Below are 24,578 nucleotides of genomic sequence, written 5' to 3' on the forward strand. Positions count from 1 at the left end.
GCGGCCTAGTCAAAATGGCAAGTTCCACGTTCAATGAGGGATCCTGCCTAAAAAATAATAAGGTGGGCTAGCCAGGTGGGAGTGCTAGCACAGGCCTTTATCCCCTGCACTTGGGAGGCAGAGGCAGAGGCAGGAAGAACTCTGTGAGTTCAAGGTCATCCTGGTCTACATAGTGAGTTCTAGACAAATTAGAGCTACATAGTATGACCTTTTATAAAAAAAAAAAAAAAAAGTGGAAAATTATGGAGGAAGATACTCAAAGCCAACCAAAACACATGCAGGCATAGGCAAATGTTTAGAAAGGCAGTGTGGTTTGAGTACCGGCCGGGAGCAGGAGCCGTGGGCTCCAGTCCCCAGACTTCTCTCAGACTAGGTCAGTCCAGAACCCCAGAGATAATCAGCTGACTGCCCCCGTGCACCCAAGGGCATGGGGACATCAAACTAAGACCTCCAGGAGACCTCCTAGGCTTGGCCACAGGCTCACAGGAAACTCAGGATGCAGCATGGGGTGATCCATTTCCTTCCTGTTGGACACCGAGCCACTTACTCAGTCCTGAGGGAGTTTTGGGGTCCCACCTCTCCTTCTCATTTCCCTATTGTTGGGGGAGGGGGACAGCCTTACCCACTTTACCAGACTTAATTGTACTTTCAGGGGTACCCAATGGGAAGAGATTTTCCGGCTAAGGTAGGAGCTCTTGTTTCATTTGCTGCCCCGATGTGTCTCGCTCCAGACTGTCAGCAGTGCTTCTCCTCCCCATGCACAGTGACACAGACAGACCCGGCTCTCTCTCAAGTCCCAGAGGACATCAGGATCCACTGCCTTGTCACCAATTCCAGAAGAATGAGGTCTCACCCCACAAGCTTTTCTCTTCCTGATTCCCTCTTCTAATTAACTACTCAGTTAATGGTTACAGGATCACCATAGAGCTGGAGTCCAAGGACCATCAGATATACCCAGGTGGTAAGGAGAGTAACAGTCCAAAGGTATTTACACCCCCAGACCCAAAAGTGTCTGGGCTCTGCAAATACAGACTTTAATATAACAATCTATTACTGTTAATGCTCTCAGCAATTGATCATCTGTGTCTCCTGGATGCTAAACTACTAAAGGAAACAGGTGTCTTAAAATTATCTGTCTCTGATAAAGCTTATCTCAGGTAATAATTAAAAACATGTTCCAATCTCTCTCTCTCTCTCCCTCTCTCTTACTAACACTAACCAATATAAGCAGAGTACTAATCACTACAATGGTCATCAGCCTAAGGCTTAAATTTTCTCATGGCTTCTTCATAATATGTCCAAAATTTTTCCAAGCTCCAGAAAATCCTCCTGGACAGGTCAGCAAGCTCTGGAACCAGCTTGGATCTACCTGGACAGCACCCAAAAGCAGCAGACAATCTCAGGGCAGCTGGCTACCTCAGAAGCCCCCTTCCCTACGCCGCCCCCCCCCAAGAGTCAACTGACACCCACCAAGTCAGCAGTTTTTCCGGGAGAAACGACGCCCCTATTCCTGTTCACCCGCTTTTTATAATAAGCAAAAAGTCTGGAATGTTAGGATTCTGACGCCACTCCAGCTGCATGACCACACATGCGCAGTTCAGCACCTAAGCAAGGGGTCTTACGTCTTGCATCATCAGTGTGCTGCATGATTGTGCATTGTATGCAGCACGGTCACGCAATCAGCGCATGCATGGCGTAGCTCCATAAGCCTATCTGCGTGTGTGCATGGGAATCCTTAAAAAGCCAGACACAGACTCCTCCTCTCCCTTCCCTGCTCTCTCCTCCCCCCTCTCTTTCTCTCCCTCTCCCTCTCCCTCTCCCTCTCTCTCTCTCTCTCTCTCTCTCTCTCTCTCTCTCTCTCTCTCTGCTCTCTGCACATGCTTCTTCCCCAGGCCTGGTTCTTTTGTCCGTCCTCCCTCCCCCAATAAAGCTCTGATACTGGGTTTTGTTGTGTCTCATGACCTTTTTGCCCTGTAACAGCGCCACTCATCATTTTTAAAACACCTCTCCTTTTGGTGGACTTGGGGTCTGGCTCGCTCAATTTGGTGCCCAGTTGGGCCATGCCATGCTTGGGCACTAGCATAGACTTGGGTTAAGATAAAGATTGGTAGGGTGTTTCTAAGACAATGACACCATGTGGTGACCTGTGGTGGTGGTGGTGGTGGTGGTGGTGGTGGTGGTGTGTGTGTGTGTGTGTGTGTGTGTGTGTGTGTTATATGAATGTATTCATGTATTTCTCTGTGTGTCTGTGTATGTGAGCATGGTCTGAGTATGTGACTATGTATCTATATCTGTGGGAGTGTATATATGTATTTGTGTGGCGAATGTGTCTGTGTATAGTTCTATGTGTGTCTGTGTCTGCAAATCTATATGTGTATGTCTGTCAGTGTGCGTGAGTGTGAGTCTATTTGTGTCTCTGTACACCTGTTTTGTGTGCTTGTCCGTATGTCTGTGTGCCTCTGTGCACACATGTGCATCTGTTTTGTGTGCTTGTCTGTGTGTGATCATTTCTCTGTGTGTCTGTGTGCACCTGGAGGTTGTCCAGTCTGAAACTTGGGACAAATGGCTATTTGTGGTACCTAACCAAAGGCCTCCAGGCTTCCTTGGTATCAAAATTACCTGTGGCTCTTCTCAGCTCTTCTCACCCTGGCCCCTACCCTAAACTTCTCCAGCTCATGGGCTTTCCTTCCCTTTTCCTACCATTTTGGTCACGTGCTCTCTTTTGTCTTCTTTCGGTCCCCTCTTTCTTGCCCCCGTCTCTCGGGTCTCCCTCACTCTTGTCTTCCCCTCTCCTTATCTCCTCTCTTCTCTCATGGCCTGGTCCAGTTGCTGGCCACGTTCAGTCTACTCCTTTCTCTCTCTGCTCTGGACTCTTCCAGATGTCTCTGGCTGTTCTTCCTTCATAGCTACAATAAAAACCTTCCCCTCCGAGATACCCTGGGGCAGTCATGTCCTTGGTTTATGCAGAGGTTGCTCCTGTTCTTCCCTGGATGCAGACCTTGGAAAGAAAAGGCTTCTGCACTATCACAGGTGAATAAGCCCATCATACAAGACTAGACAAGAGTGACTAGCCTATGGGGCTTAGAGTATGACCGGAAAGGCTCGTTTCTAACTGTCCACACAAGACTTGGCTCCACTGGTCCAGCCAGACTTGGGATGATGTCAGCCTCATAAATGGTCCTGGGGAAGGAACCACTCTGGGGATTTTCCTGTGGCTTAAGGTTCAAGTTCACTGGCGAGGATATGGAAGAGTGGCTGAGCTGGCTCTAGTAACATAGTGACGCCTTGTAGGATGGTGGGTGCCACCTGGTGCAAACCCGTCAGTCCCTGTCCAGCCTTCCTGACTCCATCTCTGGTGACCTTGGGCTCCAGGCTGTGCTAAGCTAAAGCCAGGGGCAGGCGCTCCTCAGGAAGAGCATCATGACCAAGGGCACCCCAGCAGCCCTTGCTGCTGACTCTGGAGTCAAGGGGTAAAGCCACAGGTGCAGGGACAGCACAGGGGCACTTTTTGTTTCAGCTTGCACAAATTTGGCTTCAATTACTCTGCCTCTTGTGTGGAAGCAGTTCAGCTACGCTCGCCCGCCTGTTTCTGTGGGAAGGACGGTGAGAAATGAAGACAGGGTGGCGCCATTTTACGTGTGTGTGTGTGTGTGTGTGTGTGTGTGTGTGTGTGTGTGTGTGTGTGTGTGTGATGTACTGGACTGAGTCCGTTGTGCCGTTGTCCCTGATCTGGAAGTCAACACTATCACATACACACCCACCAGCTGTTACACTGACCACGGGAAGGCCTCTCTGGATGGGCGCGGGAACCATCACGTTCCCACGTTGGTCTTTGGTCTTTGTATCTGTGGAGAGAAGGAGTGTTGCTTGCTATCCTTGCCCAGAGCCAGAGAGGGGATACACTGTTGCTCCTGGCTGGTGTGTGTGTGTGTGTGTGTGTGTGTGTGTGTGTGTGTGTGTGTGGTGTGTATGTGTGTGTGATCAGCTAGCCTCTCTCACAGGAAGGTGTAGTTGAGTTAAGGGCAAAGGACAGGCTGAGGCAGGATCAGCAGACAGGACAAAGAAGGCACCAGGAGCAGCAAAGCCACAGGAAATGAAGTCCGGGCTTGTGACAGTTCAGATAAGGATTTCCAAATGCCCCAGGAGTACGGATAATTATTACATGTTGAATAAAATGTATATTGATTACACGAAATCAAAGTTCCAAAAGGGTTCACAAGTGATCTCGACATTGGGCTTCAGGATGCCTTCTACTCTGAAGGTTTCAGGCAGGAAGAAGCTGGAGAGAAGCCAGGGAGAGGTCAGGGAGAGGTCAGGGAGAGGTCAGGGAGAAGAGGCAGAAGCTGACTTGCTTTTCTGCCCCTAGAAAAGCATGCCTTACCTGCGTATCCTCTAATCTGAGTTCCTCCTTTTCAAAATGTATTAAGCCTTAATGATATGGGAAGTTGATAAAGAACAACCAAGCGAACACCCAGGAGACAATCCGCTACGCACCTGAGAAATAACCCTGGAACAGAACAGAAGCCCCCAGGGGAAGGAGCCACTTGCCAACATTCCCTGTGTCCTCCCAGGAAAAGCCCGATCTGCTGCAGCCCTGATGTCCAACTCCTCACTCTTTCTCCGCATACGAGTGGATTTCCAAGCTACAGCTGGTAGCATTTTGAGTGTTTTAAATGGTCTATAACTGATAACCTTTAAGACTGTGCATTCCACGGTGGAATGTGGGGTCCCATGTCTGTAAGTTTAGCACTTGAGAGATAAGAGAAAGGAAGATTGAGGGTTTGAGGTCATCTTCAGCTCCACAGAGAGTTCAAGGACAGCCCAGGCTCTGTGAGATCCTGTCTCACAACCACCACCAACAGGAATGCTGAGTGTGCAATCTTTTACAAACACATTTTCTTCTCCACTCTCTGCTTGAGAGAGTCACATGCCTTGGAAAGTACAAATCTGGCTTATTCATGTTCATGGTAATGAGTGACACATAATCTAATACATTTACTAGTGATGGTATAATAAAGATGGATGCTTATAAAAATAAGTGAACATTCTGAATTTTCCCATAAAAATAGTAGCCACAAGAGAAAAAATATCCTCTGAGGCTGGGCATGGTGGTACATGTCTTTAATCTAGCAGTTGGGAAGCAGAGGCTATGAAATCTCTGAGTTCAAGGCCATCTTGGTCTACATGGTGAGTTCCAGGCCTGCTAAGGACACAAAAGACTCTGGAGAAAGAGAGAGAGAGAGAGAGAGAGAGAGAGAGAGAGAGAGAGAGAGAGAGAGAGAGAGAGAGAGAGAGAGAGAATATTCCATCCAAACTATAAAAAATGTACAGAAACTCCATAGAAGGCTATAAAGCTGCTCACAGACACAACACTTGGAAAATGGAGACATCATATACTTGAAGAAAAAAAAATACTGTAACATCTTCCTAAATCAATCCATATGTTTAACATGATCATATTTCCAACTTTGGGGAGTACTGGTCCAAAAGATTCTAAAATATATGTAGAAGAGTGAAAATGTAGAAAAAAAATTCAGTGAACTTTTAAAATACATACAATTAAGGATACAAATTAATTCTAATAATTCTATTTATTCTAATAAATGCATTTTAAAGCTACAGTATCTAAAGCCTCAGGAGTCAGAAAGCCATCTTACTGGTATCTATGCAGGAAATTTACACAGGAAAACAATGGCTTCCCCAGTAGGGAAATAATGGCTTATATGATAAACTATATTGAAAAATAACCACTGTTCCCATTTTGCTACTTGAAGACAAATAAGTTAAAACCATATCTCACTCTTCAACTGATTATTATTTTAATTATCATTTATGAGGAAGTCAGATATGAAACTGATGAAGCTAGGTATGGTAGCACATACCTATAATCCCAGGGGTCAGAAGTTCAAGGTCATTCTTGGCTACACAGTGAGTTTGAGACCAGCCTAGGCTATATGAGACTCTATCTCAACAACAACAAAAAGGAGGGGGAGGAGGGAGGGTCTGGAGAGATGGCTTAGCAGTTAAGAGCACTGGCTGCTCTTCCAGAGATCCTGGGTGCAATTCCCAGCACCCATGTGGCAGCTCACTGCTGTCTACAATTCTGGTTCCTAGGGATCCAACAGACACACATACAGGCAAAACACCAATGCACGTAAAATAAAAATAAATTATTGAAATATTTTTAAATCGGTGAAAAATACAAAATAAAGTTTAAAACTTTTGTCTTAGTTTTATTTATTTTGTTATTTCATGTGTTGTGTATGAATTTTTTTTACCTGCATGTGTGTGTAAAACACTTGTGTGCCTGGTGCCCCAGGAGGTCAGAAGATGGCGTTGAATCACCTGGAACTGGAGTTGCAAACTGTTGTAAGCCATCATGTTGGTGCTGGGAATCGAACCTGGATTGTCTTAACAAAACCATTTCTCCAGATGCTTCCAAGCCTGAAGACCTGAATTTGATATTGGGAACCCACTTGGTGGAAGGAGAGAACAGCCTGGAAGTTGTCCTTTGACCTCCACATTGGAGCCATGGAACCATCACCTAGCCACCTTCCCACACTAAAGTGTAAAATGTATTTATTTAAAAATGTAAGAAGTAGCCAGGTGATGGTGGCGCATACTTTTAATCCCAGCATTTGGGAGGCAGAAACAGGTAGATCTCTGTGAGTTCGAGACCAGCCTGGTCTAGAGAGTGAGCTCCAGGACAACCAGGGTTACACAGAGAAACCCTGTCTCGAAAAACAAAACAAAAAGTAAAAAGTAAATCTGGGACACAATAAAGGGAAATAAGTAGATAATTCTGACCATATACATATACATACTAAGCTTCTTTATGTTAAGACAACCATACAGAATAAGACTAAGTTCTATAAATATTTGTCAAGAGACTGGGTATGGTGGCATACTCCTGTAATCCTGGCACTATGGAGGCAGGTAAAGCTCTATAAATTTGAGGCAAGCCTGGGCTACACAGTGAGACCCTGTCTCAAAAGAAAACAAACAAGCAAAGACAAAAAAGGCAACATTTATGATGATTTTCCCAGCAAATAAAAATCTCTTTGAAACAAATACTAAAAGGCAAACAAACAGACTGAAAAGAAGGGGTGGATAGTTCCATCAGTCAGTCCAGTGCTTGCCTTACAGACATAAGGACTCGAGTTCAATCCCCAGAACCCACACTAAAGAACAAAACCAAAAAAAGCTGGCTGTGCTAGGGGCACTTGTGACCCCAGCCTGGGCGGGTGGAGACGGGTGGATACCTGGGGCTCCCTGGCCAGCCAACCTAATCTAGTTCATGATTTCCAAGCCAATGAGAGACCCTGGCTCAAAAAGACAGAGTGGAGGGCACCTGAGATATGACTACCATGAGTATACACACTTATATTTTTGTACCCTGACATGCATCACTCTCCTCCCCCAACACACATGCACCCCATAGAAAGACTAAAGAAAGATTTTCTGCCTACTGGAATGGTCTGGAGCTCTTAAAAGAAAATGCTTTCTGCTTGGCTTCCTGATGTTCTGAGGTATTTATTTATTGGTGGGATGACCCAGGCACTAAGATACTTAAAAGCTCTGCTTAGAGAATCACATTCAAAAAGTTTGGGAATAGATGGATCATCCAAGAAATTCTTAAGACTGTATTGCTAATAATGAAGAATTTAAAAAATGAATGTCGTTTTCCGTCTGTCAGCTTGGCAAGGAGAAGTTGATAGGACTGGGGTGGGGGTGGTGAGGAGACAGGGCAAAGCGTTACTGCTCCAGCAGAGAGAGGGCAGACATTTGCAGGCGATTCGGTTTTCTTTCTTTCTCTCTTTCTCTTTCTCTCTTTCTCTCTCTTCTCTCTCTCTCTCTCTCTCTCTCTCTCTCTCTCTCTCTCTCTCTCTCTCTCTCGACAAGTTCTCACTATGTAGCCCAGGCTGGCCTCAAACTCACACAGCTCCATCAGCATCTGCCTCCCAAGTGCTGGGATCAACGGCGTGTGCTCTCACTGCCCAGCCCTGCTCATCTTAACATGTAAAGCTTGCACAACTTTAGACCCAGGAATTCTACTCCTAGGAACTGGTTGAATATGAAGTCTTACACACACTCTCAAAGGTGCTGAATTTAGCTTTACTCTCCTGACCTTTTTGTGTTTGTTTTGTCTGCCTGGTTCTAACTTAGTTGCAGATGGATAGAGACAGCAGTCAGCCCCACTCAGTACACCCATGGCATCTCTACCGTGTTGGATTTTCTGCAGCTTGGCCAGAAGAAAGAGGCCTTGTTGTAATTTGCATATTAATGGCACATTTTCTGGGGCTTTAAGCAATATTATTAACATCAGAAATTAGAAATCTGGCTGGATGTCCTGGCACACACTTGTAAACTCAGTACTTAGGAAGTTGAGGTAGGATGATTAACATGAATTTGAGGCCAGCCTGGGCTACAGAGCAAGTACCAGGCCAGAAAGAACTAAATAGAAAGACCCTGTCTCAAAACCAGAAATTTAATTTTATATACATAATAATATACCTCAATCGTATATTACTTCTTAGTAACAGAGGGAAATAATAGGGAGAATTAGTTTTCCAAACAAATCTAATATTACATAATTAATATGTGTATGCAAAAGCAACATTGATTTCTATGAAGGTATGTGCCTAGGGAAAAAAACGTACTGACAGTTCATGAGTCGTCCCTGGATGAGAAGACCACCAGTAATCTTTATTTTATTTCTTTTTTTAGTAAACTTTTAAAATAATGTTATAATGTCCACATTGGAAATATATGAAGAGAAAAACAAAACAAATTAGATTAAAATTATTATATGCTAAATAAATGAAGCAAAAAATGATATATTTAGAAATTGGGGCCCTTTCAAGATTACTTAATTTTTTTCTCATGCCTACCATATTCCAAGCCACCAAGCCACATATTTATATATATCAATCCTGTAAAAAGTACACGGGGGCCTGGCGGCGGTGGTGCACACCTTTAATCCCAGCACTCAGGAGGCAGACTCAGGCGGATCTCTGTGAGTTCGAGGCCAGCCTGGTCTACAGAGTGAGATCCAGGACAGGCACCAAAAACTACATCGAGAAACCCTGTCTCGAAAAATCAAAAAAAAAAAGGAAGTCCATGGGAAGACTGTCTCATCCTCTGAGAGGGCATGAGTGAGATCAGGTGGCTCCACCCAAAGAAGGAAGCAACTGACCCATTATCTACCATCTGAGTTCTCCTTCTCTTACAAATGCCCACCCTTAGTTAGGCCTAGTGGTACAGGCCTGCATCCCAGACATCTAAGAGACTGAGGTAGGCGGATAAGTTCAAGGCCCATCTGAGCTACAGGGCCAGTTCAAAACCAGCCTGGGAAATTTAGTCAAACTGTTTGAAAATAAAAGTGAGAAGAGGTCTCGGGAAAGCTCAGTGGTAGAGAGTCTGCCTAGTATGCAAGAGGCCTGAAGTTTAGTCCTGAAAACAAAACCAAGCAATACTCAGACAAACCATCTGGGAACTGTGTAGAGGGAATCTGCCTGGAAAACCCTGAGAAGACTCCTGTGCTGGGCAAGGAGGCTGGCCTTTATCTGGACAAGGTATAAGAGGCTGGCCTTTATCTGGACAGGAGGCTGGCCTTTATCTACTAGACGACTGTATAGGAGGCTGACCTTTATCTGGACAAGGTTTAAGAGGCTGGCCTTTATCTGGACAGGAGGCTGGCCTTTATCTAGACGATGTATAGGAGGCTGACCTTTATCTGGACAAGGTTTAAGAGGCTGGCCTTTATCTGGACAAGTATAGGAGGCTGGCCTTTATCTAGACACTGTATAGGAGGCTGACCTTTGATCTAGACCATCTATTTTGGCTCTGGAGTTCTGTTACTCTCTTGCCATGCCCCAGATTCTGAGGACAACTGTAATCCTTAAAGCTGCCCATGGCACCTGTGGGAGAGGCCTTCTGAAAGCCAGGCTAATCTTGGATACCTCATGTGACAAATGGTAATTGTAGCAATTTCACCAGTTAGGAAGGACAGGCCAGGGCAGGGCCAACCTATCTCAGAGAGGGAGTTCCTTGGGGAAGGTAGTGTAGATGTAACCAACCGTCTTATTAAATAAGAAACACAGAAACAATGTAAAAGAGAAAGCCGAGAAGTCAGAGCTCAGAGCTAAAATCTCACCCTTCCTCCTGCTGTCCCAGCTTCCTGAAAAGAGAGCTATTTCCTGTTTGTTGTCTTTTCATAGTATTTTGTTCTGCCTTCTCATTGGTTGTAAACCCAAACACGTGACTGCCTCGTCACTGTCTGAATGTACAGCCCCCTAGGTCTTAAAGGCATATGTCTCCAATGCTGGCTGTATCCCTGAACACATAGAGATCTATGGGATTAAAGGCGTGTGCCACCACCGCCACACTCTGTCTATGGCTCTAATAGCTCTGACCCCCGGGGAACTTTATTTATTAACATACAATCAAAATCACATTTCAGTACAATTAGAATACCACCACAAGGTAGGCCTTTGGGCCCCTGTAAGTGAGGGTCTGGGGGTGACCACTTACCTTTCTCAGAGTTAGCTCTGTAACTCATCTCTCAAACAACCTTGGCAGAAACATGGAAGCCTTTGCCCAGCAGCTCTCACCTGCCGGTAGACACACCTTCACAAGTGTCACAAAAGGTGTCTAGGGAGCACCTGCAGTGTGGAGGTGGAGGGCACCAAAAAACAAACCCAAGCTTACCTCTGACCAAAAGCCTGCAGCAACAACAAACAAGCGCAGATGGCTGGAGAGGCAAAACCCTCACCAAGAAGTGGTTTCCTCACCTAAAGGAGAGCACACGTGGAGTCTAGCTAGGTAGCATTAGGCAATCATTTTTCCCTGATTCATTTTTTCCATGTGCAAAACTGGGTCAATAATTTTCATTTCACAGGCTAGTTGTAAGGTTATACACTCAGAACACTCACATGTTCTGTGTCTCCAAGTGTGTCTCTCCGTGTCTCTGTCTGTCTGTCTGTCTGTCTCTCTCTCACACATCACACTTGTTGCATGACTAGCATGCAGAATCTGCCTATAACAAATCTTAATAGCATGTAGCTATTGATGGCTTTATTTTTTTTTTCTACAGGACAAATCAATAAAAACAAACTAATTGTAAGAGAACTTGAAGGGCAAGAAATGTAAAGCTCAGGTGGGCTCCTGATCTTAGGGAACGCTTCAGTCATTGATGACAAAGATATTTGAATGCCTTGCCAGCGCTTAGGACTATGTTGCTACGGAGTCCAGATATCAAAATTAATGTGATAGCTGCTGCGTCTCCCAGTGACGTGGAGTCACTAGATATAAACACCAAGCATTATCAGTAGCAGCAAGTAGTAAGCAGGAGAGCAGGGTGCCATGAAGGACCGGAACAGGAAGGACTAGGGGAGGAATCGGGGCCTCCCAGAGCAGGTAGCCCTTATGCAGCAGCTAAGAGAAGGTTAGCGCTTAGCTGTGTGTGGGTTTCAGACAAGAGCCTCCCAGACAAAGGGTACATCACATGACAAAGGGTTCATCACATGAGCTGAGAGGCAGGAAAGCCTGGCAGGCAGCTCTACACCTGTGTCTGAGGCAGAGTGAGTAATCCGGAAGGTGGTTCACACATGACTTGGAAAGCAGTGGTAAAAAAAAAATTTGCATTTTTATCATAAGGGATGGATGCCATTTTGAGGTACTAAGCAGAGAGATGCTGTGAAAGTATTCTGTCTCGCGGGGTGCGTAGGCTTGGCAGGACGGGGAACACAGGAGGAGTTGAAGTGGTTCAGGTCCAGAACAAAACGATGGCTCAGGCCAGGGTCAAGGGTCCTGAGAAGTGAAGGGATTCAAGACTGTCTGAGAAGAACCTACTAGATACGGTGATGGAATGGACAGAAGGGTGAGGAGGAAGGGACCCATCGGGCTTCAGTGACCTGATGTAACCCAGAGGTCCTGAAGAAAACTCCATCAGGTACCAAAACGGACATTGATAGAGTGACTGAGCCCTGAGCTGGATATTGACATGCCGGCAAGGTGTGAGGACGAACTTGGGCTCCAGGAAGGCAGAATCCGGAAAAAGTGGTGGAATGAGCTTGCCTCACTGTGCGTAGGTGGCCCAGAGCTGGGCAGGTCCTGCCAGGAGGGAAGGGTGTGAGCTGTGGACCACAGGGTGTGAACCTGCAGGGTGGGAGCTGGGGTGTTGCCTCTGGAGTCAGGTGCAGATAGGCACTTTGATGTCGGAGATAGTGGGAAGCCGGGAGCATCTTAGGACAGCAGCCAGCCACCCAAGCATCTGCTGGGTAATAGGGAAGGTGTGTGAGCCCTGGAGTTGTAGCTTTCTAAAAGTATTTCTGGCCACCTCCTCTGCACCAGGAAGACAGCAGTGTGCGATGGAATGCTTGGAGAAAAGGCCTCTTGGCTCCCAACACACTTCCTCATTGGTTCATTCCAACCTTGTTGTCTGTGTCTTTTCATTCTACGATGTGCATGTTTGTTGGTTTTAGTTTGGGACAGGTCTTGGTATAGACAGAGGCTGACCTTCAACTCCCAACATTCCTGCTTCTGCCTCCCAAGTGGTGAGACTATAGGTATGTGCTACCATATCCAGCTTTCAGTCTCTTTTGATGATTTTTCTGCAGCCGAGTGTCTGATGGTAGACACCAGGAGAGTGCAGAATTCTGCCTCCTCTGTCCTTGGCCAGTCCATCGCAAATCTCACCCTGTGCCATGGCTTTAAAAGCCGTTTGTATTTTGGGGCTGGTGATGTAAGTCAGTTGGCAGAAAGCTTGCCTAGCATGGGAAGAAACCCTGGGCTTGACCTTCAGCACCACATAAACTGGTTATAGTAGTGCAGTACAGGCCACTTGGGATGGAGAGGCAAGATCATGAGTTCAAGACTATCCTTAGCTACATAGCAAATTCAGTGCCAGCTTAGAATGCATGAGATCCTGTCTCAAAAAAATCTGTACTCTGCTTCATGTATTCACACGGATTATCTCTCTACTGTGTTCCCAATTTTTCAGCTGTCCACCTGACATTTCTATTGGAGAGTTTCTCAAACTGCAAATGTCCAGGACAAGGACTAGGGGTATAGCTCAGTTGTAGGACACCATGGTCTAGCATGAGTCCTGGGCTCAATTCTCTGAACGGAAAGTGTCTAAGAGAAATCTCGAGTCCCTTTACCCCAAGCTATTTCTACCCTAGTGTCTTCCACCTGAGTAATGGGGCCCTGCAGTTACAAAGGCAAAAACAAAACAAAACAAAAAACCCTAAGCAATATCTGTGACTGCTTATTTCACAGTCAACGTATCACTGAGTCTTGTAGGCTCTACTTTCCGAAGAGTCCAGAATCTGCTCATTTCTACCACCCCTCATCAGGCCACAGCTAAAGCTGCCATATTTGTTTTTCTGTTACCGGGAGGCATCCTCCGCCAACCTCCCAAGTGTGTACCACACATAGATGAAATTGCCTCTCGGGTTGAAGCCCTCTGGCAGCTTTCCCTGGACCTCAGAGGAAGCTAACACTGCTTCTGCACAGCATCTGGACCAGAGAGCCCTGACTTCACCATTAACCCCCAACATCGTGACCTCTTCATCCGCTTTCTGCCCACCGGACACCGGGGGTTTACGTTTCTAGAACCAATGAAACTTGTGCCTACCGACCTTTACGCTTAGTAATTTGTTCTTTTTGGAACATTCTTCTCATCCTGAAGATTTGCACTCAAATGTTAACAATCCACCTGCTGCCCTGCTCTGCTGCTAGTCACTTGCTGCTGTGTGCTTTATTTTTGATATCACAATAGTACTGTAGCTCTTCTCAGGCTCTCCAACGTGAGGACATACATGTAGGTGGCATGATCTGGATCTTGCGTGACCTGCTCAGTGCTGTCTCCTACTACTAAAACAATCCTAAGCACATGGTGGGAACTCAATAAATATTTACTCAATGGATTTGTTCTGAAGTGCTTGCTGGTTTTCTCAGGAGAATGTGGCAAGCCTAGGAAGAGTTACCCAAGAATATAGGGCAAGGAATGCAACTCCACAGAGTGAGGCCCAGTCAGCCTGATGAGCTGGTATTTACTGGAGGCAATATGCTGTCAAGAAAGAACAGTACACAGGGATGGTCCTGGACAGAATCCTCCAAAGGCCAAAATAGAGAACTGACACGAAGCCATTTGAAAATTAGTGGGCTGTTCCTTCAAAAGCTACCATGTGATTATAATCAAGGACTCCACTGAGATGGGCCCACATCTTCCCAGTCAAGCCTGCCCTCATACAGAGCTGGCTGTGGCTGTGGCCATTTAATATCTAGACATTTCACAAGGTCTTAATGGCTGACCACCTAACTAGACTCTGAAAAATATCATGCAATTGACAGTTCACTATAGAACCTAATAAACTGTAGTACCTACATGCACACTGTGGGATATTAGCCAGCCATCAGGATTATAGTTATGAAGCTCCAGGGATATAGCTGTTTGATAGAGCACTCACCTACCATTTTTGATGTCTTAGGTTTGATTTCCACTACCACACCCAGAAACACAAAATGTAATTAAGGACTTTAGGCTTTAATCTAGAAAATATACCTTAATTTTACTGTAAAAAAATACCCTGAGATAGATATGCCTAAATATTATAAGCATAATTATATAAACATTTCCCCTTTAGGAAAAACCTGAAGGGGGTTATTGTATTGGGCTGAATGGTTTGCAGTGTATCTGCCTCTTAACATTTTCCAAACATTTTAAGAAACTACTTGGATGTGTAGAAAATGAAACTACCAGAGACCAGAATGGTGGACACTAGAGCCCAGAGAGGAGGGAGGGGGGAGGGAGGGAGGGAGGGGGAGGGAGGGAGACTAACAGGAGAAGGGGGCAATCGGACAGGAGGGGTAAAACAGCTTCTGCTGACCTACAGCACACGAGGGTAATCATGATTGGTGACAATTAAGGGAATATTTCCAAATATTCCCGTGTGTGTGTGTGTGTGTGTGTGTGTGTGTGTGTGTGTGTGTCTGTGTGTGTGTGTGTGTCTGTGTGTCTGTGTGTGTGTGTGTGTCTGTGTGTGTGTCTGTGTGTGTCTGTGTGTCTGTGTGTGTCTGTGTGTGTGTCTGTGTGTGTGTGTGTGTCTGTGTGTGTGTGTGTGTGTGTGTGTCTGATGCTTGGAATTTAACTCTGGGACCCATGCTCTACTACTGAGCTATCACTCTAACCTCTAAACAGACTTGATGATTTATTTTTTAAAGACTTATTTTGATTATGTGCATGTGTGTATCTCTAGGGTATGTTCATGTGAGTACAGGAACCCAGAGCAGCCAGAAGAGGGTGTCACATCTCCTGAGACATCATGGTTTTCCTCCTGTGCTTCATGACAGCAGAAGTTATTTTATTCCTCCTGTCCAGTTGTTCCTTGTCTGTTGTCCATCTGCCCTCCATCTACCCCCCTTATGCCCTCTTGGGCTCTAGTGCCCATTATTCTGTTCTCTAGTAGTTTCATTTTCTACATATACAAGGTGGTTGTGAGCTGAACTGGAGCCTTTTGGAGAAGTATTATATGCTATTATCTGCTGAGCCATCTCTTCAGCCTCGCTCCAGGATATTTTAAAAGAGGCTCTAAGCTAGGCATGGTGGCACACACCTTTAATCCCAGCACTCCCAAGGCAGAGGCAGGCAGATCTCTGTGAGTTTGAGGCCAGCATGGTCTACACAGTGAGTTCCTGGACAGCCAGGGCTATCTAGAGAGACCTTGTCTTAAAAAAATAATAATAAAAGCTAAAAAAGAGAGAGAAGAGAGAAAAACTTTAAAGGTAAATCTTGTTTACCCTAGCTCTGCACAAAACTCAAGTCCAAGTGGATCAAAAATCTCAACATAAATCTAGATACAGTGAACCTGATAGAAGAGAAAGTGGGAAGTAACCTTGAAAGCATTGGCACAGGAGATAGACCACTTCCTGAACAGGACACCAATAGCATAGACACTAAGATCAACACTTAATAAATGGGACCTCATGAAACTGAAAAGGATACCATCAATAGGACAAAATGGCAGCCTACAGAATGGGAAAAGATCTTCACCAGCCCCACATCTGATAGGAGGCTGATTTCCAAAATATATAAGGAACTCAAGAAACTAGACATCAACAAACCAAATAGTCCAATTAAAAAATGGGGTACAGATCTAAACAGAATTTTCAACAGAAGAATCTCAAATGGCCAAGAAACACTTCAGGAGATGTTCAACATCCTTAGCCATCAGGGAGATACAAGTCAAAATGACTCTGAGATTCCATCTTGCACCTGTCAGAATGGCCAATATCAAAAACACAAGTGACAGATCATACTGGAGAGGATGTGGAGCAAGGGGAACACTCCTCCATTGCTGGTGGGAATGCAAACTTGTACTGACACTTTGAAATCAATATGGCAGATTCTTAGAAAACTGGGAATCAATCTACCACTAGACCCAGCTATACCACTTCTGGGCATATATCAAAAGATGCTCAATCATACCTCAAGGACACTTGCTCAACTATGTTCAAAGCAGCTTTATTTGTAATAGCCAGAAACTGGGTACAACTTAGATGTCTCTCAACTGAGGAATGAATAAAGAAAATGTGGTACATATACACAATGGAATACTATTCAGCAGTAAAAAAAAAAAAAAAAAAACAGTGACATCATGAAATTCGAAGGCAAATGGATGGAACTAGAAAAAAAAAATTATCCTGAGTGAGATAACCCAGACCCAGAAAGACAACATGGTACGCACTCACTCATAAGTGGATATTAGCTGTAAAGCAAAGGATAATTGTATTACATTCTACAGACTCAGAGAGAATAGGTAACAAGGAGGGTTTAAGGGTGGGCATCCCAGATCTCCCTGGGAAGAGGAAATAGAAAAGATTTTGCGAGTAGACTGAGGGTGGATGGGGATGGGAATATGAGCGATCAGGTTGGGGTCGCAGGGTAGAGGGGGAAGAATACTAAGGGGAACTGCTGGGGGAAGACACTTTCAGTCAGGTGGAAGCCTGGCTCGGGGGAGGATCCCAGGTTAGACTCCTAGCACTCATGGATAAGCGGCCTGAACTGGCTGTCTCCTGTGACCAGCTTGGTGCCTGATCCAATTGTGATCAGAGAGGCTTCATCCAGCGCCTACTGGAGGCAGATGCTGAGACTCACAGCCAAATGGGAATTTGAAATCCTGTGAAGGAGGAGGAGAAAGGAGTGTAGGAGCCAGAGGGGTCAAGGACCATGGGAAGGCTCACACTGTCGACTAACCTGGGCTCATAGGGGCTCGCAGAGACTGAACCGGCAACCAGAGAGCCTGCATGGGACTGACCTAGGCACTCTACATATATGTTACAGTTGTGCAGCTTGGTCCTCTTATGGGACTCCTAACAGTGGGTACAGGGGATGTCTCCAACTCTTTTACTGGCTTTTGGGACCCTACTCCTCATACTGGGTCACTTTGCCCAGTCTTGATACACGGGGAGGTGCTTAGTCTTACTGCAACTTGATAGGCCATGTTTTATTGACACTCAGAAGACCTGCCCTTTCCTGGATGGTGACAGAGGAGGAGTGGATCGAGGGGTGGGAACAAGGGAGGTTGGAGGGAGGGACTGGGAGGAGAGGAGGGTGGGGAAACTGTGGCCTTGATGTGGGAAAAAAAGTAAATCTTGTTTAATTAAAAATTAAATAACATTAGATGTATTTTATTGTATTGTATGTATGAAATGATATTCATAAAAAATTAAATAATAAAATAAAGTATAAGAAATTAAATGTCTTGGGGCTGGAGAGATGGCTCAGTGGTTAAGAGCACTGGCTGTTCTTCTAGAGGTGCTGAGTTCAATTCCCAGCAACCACATGGTGGCTCACAACCATCTGTAATGAGATCTGGCACCCTCTTCTGGCCTACAGGGATACATGCAGACAGAACACTGTATACATAATAAATAAATAAATCTTTAAAAAAAAAAGAAAGAAATTAAATGTCTTTCTGTGGTGGTCTATGTCCCAGATAGGTTGCATCTTTACTACGAAGAGACAAAAAGGATAAGGGCATCATGAGTACCACCTCATTCCTAGAGCCCAATGCGTGTGAAAATAGCAAAGGAGCAAGAAAGAAGAAACAGTAACAGGGGCTCCATTGCTTCACCGCAGGGGCTCCGGGCGCTATGCTAAGCAGCCTATCAGGGGCTTACCTGCTACTTCTCCCTAGCTAAGGGAACGGGGAGGCCCAAGCAGTTAAGGAACTCTTCTGAGGTGACAGGATGACAAAGGACAGAGGAAGAGATGGAGCCCCATCTGATTCCCAGGCATGCACCCGGGCTCTTAACCATTCTAATGAGACCAATAAACTACTGAGCTTTAATAGCGGCCATAACTTTTTAGCTGCACCTCTGAGGGTGAGTCAGGAGGCACAGGATGCTGGGCAGGCAAGGACAGGCCAGTGACTTCTTTATCAAGGCCAAAGGGGGGGGGGAGGCTGTCCTAAGCCCCGCCTCCCCTTTTTGCGTAGCAGGAGAACGCCTGGCCTCCTGGACACAGGAAGAGGAAGGAGGGAAAGGACTAACATCTAAGGAATGGTGGCACTGTGGGGAAGGGGAAAGGGAGGCCTCTGTGGAGCGGAGAAGTTGAAGGGAATCCTGGGGGCTCCTGACTGCTCATCACCTGTGACACAAAGGGGTCACCAGAAGAGGCCCCATACCTCGGCAGAGCAGTCACCTTGGTTAAGGGGTGGAGCCCGGTTCTCATGAGGGCTGGGCCACCCCACAGCGTCCCTCACAAGTTACTTTGTGTGGCTGAGTTGCGGGGTGTGGTGGATGCTAGGATACATGTATGAAGTGGCGTCTGCTAGAAATCGGCCCGGTGACCCTGTGGTCGAGGCTCAGGATGGATCCAACACCAAGCCAGGGACCAGACAGAGGGGAGGCGAGAGGCCAGTAAGGCATGTGGGAGGGGAGGGGTCCTGATGCTGTTTGTGAGTAAGGCCGAGGCCAGGCTCGCTGCTGAAGAACTCACACAAAGGGAGACAGAAAGATAACCGATGTTATCCCAAGGCACCCGTTGGCTTTTGTACAATACTGCGTTTATCAGATGGAACTTATTCAAGATGTTTCCTTCCCTGCCCTAGGCAGGGCTGTGAGAAGACTAAATCAGTATGTTCCCTCAAACTCCCTCTGAGTTTCATGTGGCCTCACGAATGACGCTGCTGTGCCCCTGTGGACTATGTATCTGAGCACTTGGTGTGGTATGTGCCAAGCACTCGGCTAGGTCGTCACAAGCATGCCCTTACTCTTTTCTCAGTAATCCATGGGCAGAAATAGATACCCATCTGTCTTAGTCCCTGTTCCATGACTGTGAAGAGACACCATGACCACAACTCTCATAAGAGAAAGCATTTAACTGGGGGCTGGCTTACAGTTTCAGAGGTTTAGTCCATTATTAGCGTGGCAGGGAGCGTGATGGCAGGTATGGTAGGCATGGTGCTGGAGAAGCAGTTGAGAGCTATATCCTGATCCAAAGGGAGAGAGAGACAGACTGGGCCTGGCATGGGCTTTTGAAACCTCAAAGCCCACACCCCGTGTGTGCCACATCTCCTAATCCTTCTAATTCTACCAGCGGTCCACTCCCTGGTGACTAAGCATTCAAATGTATGAGCCTATGGGGGCCATTCATATTCAAACCGCCACACCATCAAAACCACCTGTGTGACCTTGAAAACGTTCCTTAACAGAGATGAAGAGATGGCTCAGCAGTTCAGAGCATTGGCTGCTCTTCCAGAGGACCTGGGTTTGGACAACCACCTGGGGTTGTGACTCCAGCTCTAGGGGAATCTGACGCCCTCTTCTGACCTTGTGGATAACTGCACACACATGACAGACACACATAGACACATACATACACAGAGCTTTTTTAAAAACATCGTAAAAAAAAAAAAAAAAGAAGCTGACTAATGTCTCCAAGCTTTAGAGTCTCATCAGATGCAGCTATGAATCCCTGCCTCACAGAGTATCAGATACACAGAAGACACTCAGTAAAAGGCTACAGATTCTGTTAACTGGTTTTCTGAACACAGGAAGCTAAGGACAGGAGGTGATTGGGGTGGGGGAGGGGCCACCTCCAGAAAAAAAAGAAAGAAATGAATAAAATATGACCTCTAAACTCTACAAGGATGCAAGGGATCTTATTCAGAGTCAGGAAAAGGGGATGGCCATGCTTGAGGGGATGGGAGCCTTTCTCCTCAGAACACAGACACACCTGAGAGCCGCAAGGAGCCACAGGAAGTAGAGATGGGCACGCAGCAGTCTCCAGGTCCGGTGTATCTTCAAATCCACTGCAGTTTCTTCCCGGTCTACTGTCTTCTACCCCTGATGGGTTCTCTGGGAGGAACATGTTGGTTTCCAGGCCATGGTGGCCTTCCGGGGCTTGGATTGTTCCAGCCATGTCCACTTCACTGGAGCGCAGGATAGACTGCACAGAGCTGAAGCTGATTGTCACGAGCAAAGTATCCTTGTGGGGCATCCGCGGGGACTTCAGGAGTTCTGTGAGCTAGGAATGGGGCCATCAGGTTCCTCCTGGAGAAACGTCAGGTGAGTGGTGAAGGAGGGAGGGGTGGGGGTCCACAGCTTCCCCAGGGAGCTCCAATCTCTGGAACCGCTTCAGGCACCCTGGCCGCTGCTGGTGAAAGACAGGTTCCCTGCTGTGCAGGGGGTCACAGGCAGCTAGGACTGTGCCCAGGCAGGACCATGGTGAGGGGAGACCTGCATTTCAGGGCTCTGCTTCAGACTCCAGCAGGAGCAGCCATCTCCAGCTCTGCACTGCGAGAAGCTATTTTTAAGTGCGAAACTCAATATGTCACAGAGAAGGGAGGGGGATGGTGACGAGGCCGAGGCTAGCAGGCCCTAAAGGAGACTCACATTCCCGGGAAGGGAAAGCCATTGATCGGCTGTTGTTGTTGCTCAGAGCCCCCAGATCTCTACTTTGAGCCCTGAAAACAAACATCCACCTCTAGACTCAGAGCCGTGAGGGTGGAGACTGGTCAGTCACGCTGCCTTTCATTCCTCTTTCTCTGGCTTGATAAATGATATGTCTAGAAGTTTAAAGAGAATGCGTTATGGCATTACGTTTAAAAATCACAAAAGCAAAGTCAAAAGCAAGGCAGGCCCTCTAGAACAGCAGCCGCTCCCCTGACTGCTGAGGCTGAGGCTGGGCCATCCCTCCAGGGCCCTAACAAAGCACTTGCTTAGGTTTTCCATTCCTCCGGGGTCTGGAGCCCGCAGGGCTGTGGCCAGTGCAGGCCAATAAATAGGAAAAGAAAACTGGAGCCAGTGGGCAATACCAGATGTGTCTGGAGCATTTTATTTTGTATTTTATGTGTCACCAAGGAGAGAGAAAGCTTGAGAGAGGGGAAAAAAATCTGTGGATGAAGAAATCTAATCTACAAGGGCATTTGAAGCCAGGCTATCTTGCAGTTAAAGAGTAAGCCACAGGTAAGATCCAGAAAACCTCTGATCCCAGGGAATTTCATAATGAGAGAGGGGCACCTGGGTGAGATTTCCTGACAGCTAATAACTGAAGATGAATAATTGAAACACTTGTACCCATGTGTTCACATTTCTCTAAACCATCCCTTGATTTTATAAATATATAATTTTATTATATACCTATATATAGAGTGATATTAGAAGTAAAGACTTTCTTAAATTTTTTTTCTTGCGTGCGTGCGTGCGTGCGTGCGTGCGTGTGTGTGTGTGTGTGTGTGTGTGTGTGTGTGTGTGTGTGTTTATGCATGTGTTGAGTTGACGAGTACGTAGGGAGGCCAGAGGTCAACTCTGGATGTCTTCCTCAGTCACTCTCCATTTTACTACTTCTGAGACAGGGTCTCTCGTTCAACCCAGAGCTTGCTAATTCAGCTAGACTGGCCGGCCAGTGAGTCCCTGGAATCCGCTTGTCTCTGCCTCATTCCCCAAGTGCAGGGTTACAGACGAACACTGTGGAGCCCCGCTTTTAAGTGGATTTGGGGGACCTGAGCTTATACAGCAGGCACCTGACCTTCTGAGTCAACTCTCCAGCCCCAGAAGCAAAGGTAAATATGTTGGGGCCTTATGGAGGCAGAAGGAAGCCTAGGCACCCCCATGCTGGGTTCTCTGCCTGTGTGGGCACACTTCTGTTCCTCAGCACTCTGCCCACTCCACCCATTCAGGTAAGACCTAGAATGACATTGGGTGTATGGGTTCAGGCAGCTGACCAGTTAGAGCCTGGCCATGGGTCTGATCTGGTGCCAGTGTGTGTGATGGCCAGAGGTGAAGGTATAGGCCAAGCGTGGTGGAGGGAGCAGCTCACTATACCTGGAAGGCTAGAGGGACCAGGCCTCATAGGATGCTTCTGTGATTTAACCCTTACAGGCTCATGTTTTGGTCACTTGTTCCCAGTTGGTGGCATTATTTGGGGAGCCGTGGATCCTTGAGAAGGTGGGGCCTAGCTGGCAGAAGTCATAGCAGTTATAGACCTATAAAAATTATAGACCACAAAAATTTGTGCATGTGCGTGCGTGCGTGCGTGCGTGCGTGCATGTGTGTGTGCTTGTGTGTGTGTGTGTGTGTGTGTGTATTCACGCATACGTGCTCACCCATGAGTGTGTTTATGGAGGCCAGAGGTTGATGCTGGATGTTCTCTATTGCTTTCCATCTTATTTTTCTTTTCATTAATTAACATGGTGTGTGTGCTCTTGTGCACAGACCACAGCACACACTTGGAAGTCAAAGGACAATTTTGGGGAATCTGTTTTTCTTCCCACCTTGCTTGGAGGCAGGGTCTCTTGTTCTTTCTGCTACTACCCACTCTTACAAGCCCCCAGCCTGAGTTCTGGAGATGGGACTGTTGGGCTTTTCTCCCTAAGCCCTCACCTTATTTTCTGAGCCCTGGGATCTCCTTGCCTCTACACCCACCCCTGTCTCAAGAGTACGGAGTATGCTGTCATGCTTTTAGATAGGTGCTGCGTATCTAAGCTCAGGTCTTCATGCTTCCACAGCAGGCACTTTGCCCCCAGCCCCACATACCATAAAGTTTCACCCATGATAGCTTTATTTCTGTAAATTCTCTCTCAAGTCCCCTCCTTCCTTTCCATGGCACAATTAAAATGGCAATGTTCTCTGTTATATTAAAAACAGTCATTTAAGGGCTGGAGAGATGACTTGGCTCTTGCAGAGGAACTGAATTCGGTCCCCAGCTCCCACATCAGATGACTCCAGCTCCAGGGAATCCAGTGTCTTCTTCTGGCTCAATGGGTACCTGTACTCGCATGCGCACATACCCACATATACACATAATTAAAAATAAATCTTAGAAAATAGACATTTAGGATATGGCGCACGCTTTAATCCAGCACTCGGAGAGAGGCAGGCGGATCTCTGTGAGTTCGAGGCAGCGGACAAGGAGTCCAGAAAGCAAAGCTACACAGAGAAACTGTCTCGAAAAAAAAAAAAAAAAAAAAAAAAAAAAAAAAAAAAAAAAAAAAAAAAAAAAAAAAAAAAAAAATATAGACCAGAAGAGGAGAAAGGCACTTTCTGTCCGCGGGGACAGGCTTTAGAAAGAAGAACCTCAGTAAGTCAGTCAAAGTGTGCTGGCTCACTCCTGCAATACTCGGGAGCCTGAGGCAGGAGGATCATTGTGAGTTTGCAACCAGTTTTAGCTACAGAGTAGGTTCCTGTCACAAAACAAACAGAAGAGTACCCCTAACTGAGAAACAGAGGACAATCACATGGAGAAATTAGTTGTCAGCCAAGCAGTATCACACCATTCCCTAATAATTGTTCCAATGGAGTTTGTGTTAATGACACTGTGACAAAATGCCTGAAAGCATCAAGTTATAAGGTAGAAGGGTTTCCTTTGGCTCACAGCTTCAGAGGTCTTACAGTTTCTGTTCATGATCTTTGGGGCTGTGCTAGCACAGTACATTATGGCAGAAGGGTGTGCTGGAAGAGCCAGTGTATCTGGAGATGGTCAGGAAGCAGGATGGGCTGTGTAGGAAATCCCCCAAGGCCTGACTTCTTCCACTGGGCTCCACCTCCTATAGGTACCGTCACCTCCCAAGAGCACTACAGCCTTTAAACCAAGGGCCTTGGGGGAACATTCACTATCCAACTACGGCTCGGCATAGTGGCACACTCTTATAATCACAACATTTGGGAATCTGAGGCAGGAGGATTATAATGTCAAGGCCAACATGGGCTACATAGCAGACTCCATCTCAAAAAGCAAGCAAGAAGATTTATGTTATCAAAATGCTTAAATGAGCATTTCTGGAATTATCTCTTGGCCCACTGAATTGCTTAGTGTGTGTGTGGGGCGGTAATGGTGTCTCTAGATTTTGGAGGCTAAGGACTCACTTTACAGAAGTTTCTTCCAGAATAGACTTTCCATTTTAGAGAATCAAAAATATTCACAAGTATGAAAATATTCCCACTATAATATTGTAGTTGTTTAAATGAACTATGGGAATGGTATCATCCAGGAAGACTCTCCTGCCTGGAATGTTTGTAAGTAGCAGGATTGGGGTTGATAAAATGCAGTTGGTGAGAGTTATTTGGAA

The 24,578-nt window shown here is 46.2% G+C and overlaps 1 protein-coding gene across 1 annotated transcript in view; it reads right to left on the minus strand.

Annotated features, from left to right (window-relative positions):
- The window catches only part of Pla2g4e (phospholipase A2 group IVE), a 74,194-nt gene extending 53,368 nt beyond the window's left edge, over positions 1–20,826 (minus strand). The window contains 1 exon segment of the mRNA XM_028854401.2: positions 20,246–20,826. Within this exon segment, the coding sequence (XP_028710234.1) occupies positions 20,246–20,509 (264 nt within the window). The 5' untranslated portion in view covers positions 20,510–20,826.
- Positions 20,827–24,578: the final 3,752 nt, after the last annotated feature.

The sequence above is a fragment of the Peromyscus leucopus genome, chromosome 4 (assembly GCF_004664715.2).
Source record: "Peromyscus leucopus breed LL Stock chromosome 4, UCI_PerLeu_2.1, whole genome shotgun sequence".
NCBI lineage: Eukaryota > Metazoa > Chordata > Mammalia > Rodentia > Cricetidae > Peromyscus > Peromyscus leucopus.